Raw genomic sequence first — 5,881 nt, 5'->3', positions numbered from 1 at the left:
GCACTTATTTAGGCATATTGATGCCATGGTGAGAAAGACTGTCTCAAACAAAAAAAAAAAAAAATGAAAGAAAAGTTCTGAAAAATCAAATCAAAGGCACATATCCAAGCCCCATGTGGAAGAATGGTCAGGAGAGGGACATCTATTCATTTGGTGGTGCATACTTACTGAGCCATCTACTATATACCAAGCACTTATTTAGGCATATTGATGCCATGGTGAGACAGGCAAGGCCTCTGCCTTCATGGGCTTCCGTTTTGGTGGAGGAGGAGTGGGAAGGAGAAACAGATCATAGATGAGGAACCAAGCATGAGAAATGCAGAAGAGGTGACTGTTACAAGGGTTAATAGGCGGGGTTATGTGATGTGACACAAAGAGGCGTTTAGCCGGAATGGTCAAAGAAGACCTCTCGAGGAGGTGACACTGGGCAAACACCTAAATGATGACGAGTCACCATGGGGAGCTAGAACAGTAAAGAGAACAGCATGTGCACAGCTCCCAGGCTGGAAGGAGCCATTCAAGGAGGCCTGTGGAGCAATGTGGAGAGAGGGTAGCAGGTATGAATCAGTTCTAAGATAGCAGAGGCCTTGAATGGCAAGGTAGTGAGTTTGGATTTTATTCTAAATGGGAAAACAAAAACAAAACAAGGTGACTTTGACCTCCTTTCTACCCTAGGTCTGCGGCCCAGAGGGCACCTTCTGCAAACATGTCTGTGGATCCCCTATCCAGCAAAGCTCTAAAGGTGAGGAGGCAGCCTGTCAACCCAGTGAAGCTCTCCCTCCCTGCCCATGCAGAGCCTCCTCATCCCAACTTCCCCTTCTTTCCTGGAATCCCCTGGGTGGCTCAGCAGGCACCAGGCCTTCATGATGCCGAAGGGAAGGGCCACAGCCACAGGCTGGGACTAGGAGACCTGGGCTCTGGTCACAGGCTGCATGTCCCTGGGGTAGGTCACTTCCCTCTCCATCCTCCTTCCCCATCGAGTCAATTCCCCCTGGGGCATTCAAAGGTGCTTTCCGGGCTGGGTTTCTCTGGCTGAGTCCAGGGCTTGGCGCTAGGTTAGAATTCTGGTTGAGCCCCGGGGTGGCCTCCTTTTGTGTCCGGATCCTAGTTTGGCCTGGTTTCCCCTTCGTGGATTCCTGCTCCCATTCGGGGTTTTGGATCAAGTCCAACCACCACCTCGGCGGCTAAGGCGGTGAAAGAGGAACACCGAGGTGTGGAGCGGGGCACCGTCCCCAGTCCCTGGGCCTCAGTTTCCCCATGCCCGCAGATCAAGCGAGAGCTGAGTGAGAACACGCCGCACCTGTCGGACGAGGCGCTGATGGGGCTGTCGGTGCGCGAGCTGAACCGGCACCTGCGCGGGCTCTCGGCCGAGGAGGTGACACGGCTCAAGCAGCGGCGCCGCACACTCAAAAACCGCGGCTACGCCGCCAGCTGCCGCGTGAAGCGCGTGTGCCAAAAGGAGGAGCTGCAGAAGCAGAAGTCGGAGCTGGAGCGCGAGGTGGACAAGCTGGCGCGCGAGAACGCCGCCATGCGCCTGGAGCTCGACGCGCTGCGCGGCAAGTGCGAGGCACTGCAGGGCTTCGCGCGCTCAGTGGCCGCAGCCCGCGGGCCCACCACGCTCGTGGCGCCAGCCAGCGTCATCACCATCGTCAAATCCACCCCGGGCTCGGGGTCTGGCCCCGCCCCCGGAGCGGACCCCGCCCACGGCCCGGCCTCTTGCTCCTAGTGCCCGCCCCCGCCATGCCCCAGCCACGCCCCTCCGGCTCCAGCTCCCTCCCCAAAGTGCCTGAGCGCCGCCTCTGTGCCCAGGCCCCATTTCTCTGCAGCACTGGCCCCTTGGTGCACACACACTCCCTCCGTGGGCCCTGTCTTCCTCTTGCAGCCCCCAAAACTGGGACCGAATGGCCCTGGGAAGGGGAACTTTAGTAGGTTGGGGATGGGACAGAGGTCTGGATCTGGGATCGCCCTTGGCTGAAAGTTTAGCCTTTTTAGATTGAGAGATACAGAGCCGGCTTAGAGAACAGCTGCTGGGGGAGAAGAGGGCACCCCTCATCTTGGAAACTGCTCTGATTGTGCCAATATGCCCTCCAAACCCTCCCAGGATTCAGAGCTAGGTTTGGCTGTCTGTGACTTACGGGCCGTCCTGCTGAGAGATTGCACTGAAGAGATGCCTCCACCTCTGGTTTAGGCCTGGGGGTGCCTGACCTTCCGAAACTAAAAGAGTGGGTAGGAAGACTAGTGAAACCCAGTTCACAGATGGGGAAACAGGCCCGAGGTCACATTTCACTTAGTGGTTGTGCTGGGACCAAAACCTGGGTTTCCTCACTGCTGCCCTAAGATTCCAGCTGTGGTTTTCAGGGGGACAGTGGATAGGGACTCAGAAAGGTGGTGGGAGGGCATCCCTGGCCTGGGAGACCGCTCGCTGCAAGGGAGGGGGAGAGAAGCAGAGGGAGAGAGAAGGTGACGTGGATGGAAGAGTGGGAAGGAGCTGGCCTGGTTCAGCCCTAGGCTATCCCTGCAGCCAGGGTGTCCGGGGGCTGGCCAGTCAGAGAAACGGGGCCATGGACTGCTGTGGCAAATAGGGAGACAAGGAGACAGACCCTGCAGTCCTACTACAGCCTGGAGTGGGGTCCTAAGAAGAAGGGTACCACCTCGACCCCTGTCAGTGACCACTGTGTGGTGGGGGCTGACCCCTGCCTTTGACTGTCATTCACCTGGGAAGCCCGGCCTCAAGTCCCTCCCCCAACACTGTCCACACTGCCCCTCCCCACTGTTTTATTTATTGCACGGATCTAAGTTATTCTCCCCAGCCAGAGCCTGAGCTCCTGTTCCCTGGGGAAAGTGGCGTATGGCCCTGAGCTGGACTTTATATTTTATATCTGCAAATAAATCACATTTTATCTTATATTTAGGGAAAGCCGGATAGCAACAACAAAAAATGTTTAAGCCAGGCACGGTGGCTCACACCTGTAATCCCAGCACTTTGGGAGGCCAAGGAGGGGGATCGCTTGAGTCCAAGAGTTTGAGACCAGCCTGGACAACATGGTGAAACCCCATCTCTACAAAAAATACAAAAATTAGCCATGCTTGGTGGCTCATCATGCCTGTAGTCCCAGCTACTTGGGAGGCTGAGGCAGGAGGATCACTTAAGCCCAGAAGGCAGAGGTTGTAGTGAGTTGAGATCACACCACTGCACTCCAGCCTGGGCAACACAGCAAAACCCTGTCTCAAAAAAAAAGTTTAAAAATATTGCCCGGCTCCTAGAATTTATTTATTTCCTGACTTACAGCAAGCGAGTTATCGCCTTCTGTATTTTGTAGACTTTCTAAATAAAGTCAAGTTCTTTTTCCACAGAGAATAAGTGTGTATCTTGGACTATCTTTGTTGGGGAGGGGTGTCTAGAATGGGTGTCTGCTTTCAACCCTGTAGGGCCTCTGGTGGTGGGGAGGGCTAGTGCACATCACCAGCTGTTGCATGGTGGGGTGGAGACGGCTACAGAGACCAGCAGTGCTGAAACTTCGATGCTTCCTTTTGGTTGCTTAGAGCACAGGAGCTCCTGGGGAAGACAAAGCCATGAACACAATGAAATTTAGAGCTACATTCTGGTGGAGCATGGTGGCTCACACCTGTAATCCCAGCACTTTGGGAGGCTGAAGCAAGAGGATTATTTGAGACTAGGAGTCCAAGATGAACCGGGGCAACACAGTGAGACCCCATCTCTACAAAAAATAAAAAATAATTATCCAGGTATGGTGGTACACGTGCCTATTGTTCCAGCTACTGGAGAGGCTGAGGTGGGAGGATCACTTGAGGCCAGGAGTTTGAGACCAGTCTGGGCAACATAGCAAGACCCCCATCTCTACAAGAAATTTAAAAATAAGAAAACAGGCTGGGCGCGGTGGCTCACATCTATAATCCCAGCACTCTGGGAGGCCGAGGCAGGTGGATCATTTGAGGTTAGGAGTTCAAGACCAGCCTGACCAACATGGTGAAACCCCATCTCTACTAAACACACATAAAAAAAAAAACACCCGAGTGTGGTGGTGCATGTCTGTAGTCCCAGCTACTCGGGAGGCTGAGACAGCAGAATTGCTTAAACCCGGGAAGCGGAGGTTGCAGTGAGCTGAGATCGCGCCACTGCACTCCAGCCTGGGTGACAGAGCGAGACTCCATCTCAAAAAAAAAAAAAAAAAATTAGCCATAGTGGTGTGGTTGAGCCCAGGAGTTCGAGGCTGCAGTGAGCTATGATTGCACCACTGCACAATCTAGGTGACAGAGACCCTGTCTCAAAAGAAATTTAAGGTTAAATTCCCTGGGCATCCCTTTAGTGACAGACACTGCCACCCAGAGAGGAACAAACCCAGATTTCGGAGTCATTTTTCCAGCACTTTCACACAGAGGTCTGATTTTCTACAGCCAAGTAGAAACAACTATCTTCCCTGTTTCAGAAGGCCCAAGGAGGCAGAGTGGCTTTCCCAGCCCCTGTCTGCAGACCTAACCCATAACCCTGTGTCTTGACCTAGGCCTCAAACTCACTAATTTCAACCCAATCTGCCAGCCCTTCTGGGGCACCCTGAAGGAGCAGTGGAGTGTACTGTGGTCTGTGGGTCATGGCAACTGGGGTTTGAATCTAGGTGTCTGTTCTTAGCTGTGGGATCTTTGGTATTTATTTGATTTCTCACAGCCTCAGTTTACCCATCTGTAAAATGAAGATGCTATGGGGCATGAGGCGTGAAAAACCCTGGGGACCCTGTGCTACAAGTTTTTTTTTTTTTGAGACGGAGTCTCGCTCTGTCGCCCAGACTGGAGTGCAGTGGCCGGATCTCAGCTCACTGCAAGCTCCGCCTCCCAGGTTTATGCCATTCTCCTGCCTCAGCCTCCCGAGTAGCTGGGACTACAGGCGCCCGCCACTAGCCCGGCTAGTTTTTCGTATTTTTTAGTAGAGATGGGGTTTCACCGTGTTAGCCAGGATGGTCTCGAGCTCCTGACCTCGCGATTCGCCCATCTCGGCCTTCCAAAGTGCTGGGATTACAGGCTTGAGCCACCACGCCCGGCCGGGCTGCAAGTTTTAACACTCAGAACACACATTTACAGTGGCACAGACCGAGGTGAGGTCAACTGTGGGGCTGGGTATGGGGCCAGTGGGGTAAGGCACCAGCTGGGCAAAGGTGCAGGATTTGAGTCATGGAAAGGGCCAAATCGCATAGGTCGGCCACGTCCACAGGGCTTTCTCCCCTTCTCAGGCTGGGGCTCGGTGCTTTCCCTGCCAAGACCATGACCCTGAAATACTGAGTTCAGTCCTGCAGCAGGGGCAGCAGGAAGCTGCGGGAGGACGCAGGACCCGCCTCGGGAGGCTGGCGGGAATTCCCCCACCCACGCTGCATTCCTGAGTGCTCCCGTCAGCAGCAAGCCAGGCCCTGAGAAGGCATGCAGTACCGGAGAGGCCAGGCACTGTGCCCACAGCCAGAGGCCCCCTGCCCCAGGGTCCCTGGCCCTGACGGTCCCAGGGTGGAGGATGGGCCCAGAGATGCAGGAAGCTTGTCTGGAAGGGGGATCCCAGGAAATCCTGCGAGAAGCCTGCAGGAGCGGGGCTGCCAGCATGTGGGCCCCATCGACCTGGCTGACCAAACAGGGAAGGAGCATTGACCACCTGCGGCCTGGCTGTCCTGGGGTGGGAGCTTCCTGGGGGTTGGGGAGACCCTTTGTCCGAGGGGGGCCTGGGCCTTGACCCTGGTCCCTGTCCATCTGAACCCCCATCACTTAAAGGTTACACACAGGAAGGAGAGGATTTCCTAAGCCGCCCCTGCCCACAGCCACTCCGCCCACTCCAAACCCAATACAGGGGGCGGGGAGGAGGAAGGAAAAACCTCAGCCACAGGCA

The 5,881-nt window shown here is 55.1% G+C and overlaps 1 protein-coding gene across 3 annotated transcripts in view; it reads left to right on the top strand.

Annotated features, from left to right (window-relative positions):
* MAFF (v-maf avian musculoaponeurotic fibrosarcoma oncogene homolog F) overlaps positions 1-3,361 on the top strand; it is a 15,805-nt gene extending 12,444 nt beyond the window's left edge. For 2 of the 3 annotated variants that reach the window (XM_011964234.1, XM_011964236.1), the window contains exons 2-3: positions 676-742; positions 1,268-3,361. In XM_011964234.1, coding sequence (XP_011819624.1) covers positions 707-742; positions 1,268-1,726 — 495 coding nt within the window. In that variant the 5' untranslated portion in view covers positions 676-706 and the 3' untranslated portion in view covers positions 1,727-3,361. Of the gene's footprint in view, positions 1-395; positions 558-675; positions 743-1,267 lie in introns of those variants that run through there. The other variant, XM_011964233.1, reaches the window with a different exon arrangement.
* The last annotated feature ends 2,520 nt before the right edge of the window (positions 3,362-5,881 follow it).

Source organism: Colobus angolensis, unplaced genomic scaffold (assembly GCF_000951035.1).
Source record: "Colobus angolensis palliatus isolate OR3802 unplaced genomic scaffold, Cang.pa_1.0 Scaffold65, whole genome shotgun sequence".
Lineage (NCBI taxonomy): Eukaryota > Metazoa > Chordata > Mammalia > Primates > Cercopithecidae > Colobus > Colobus angolensis.
Note: the sequence above shows the minus strand (reverse complement) of the source record. Positions and strands in the feature narration are given on the sequence as shown.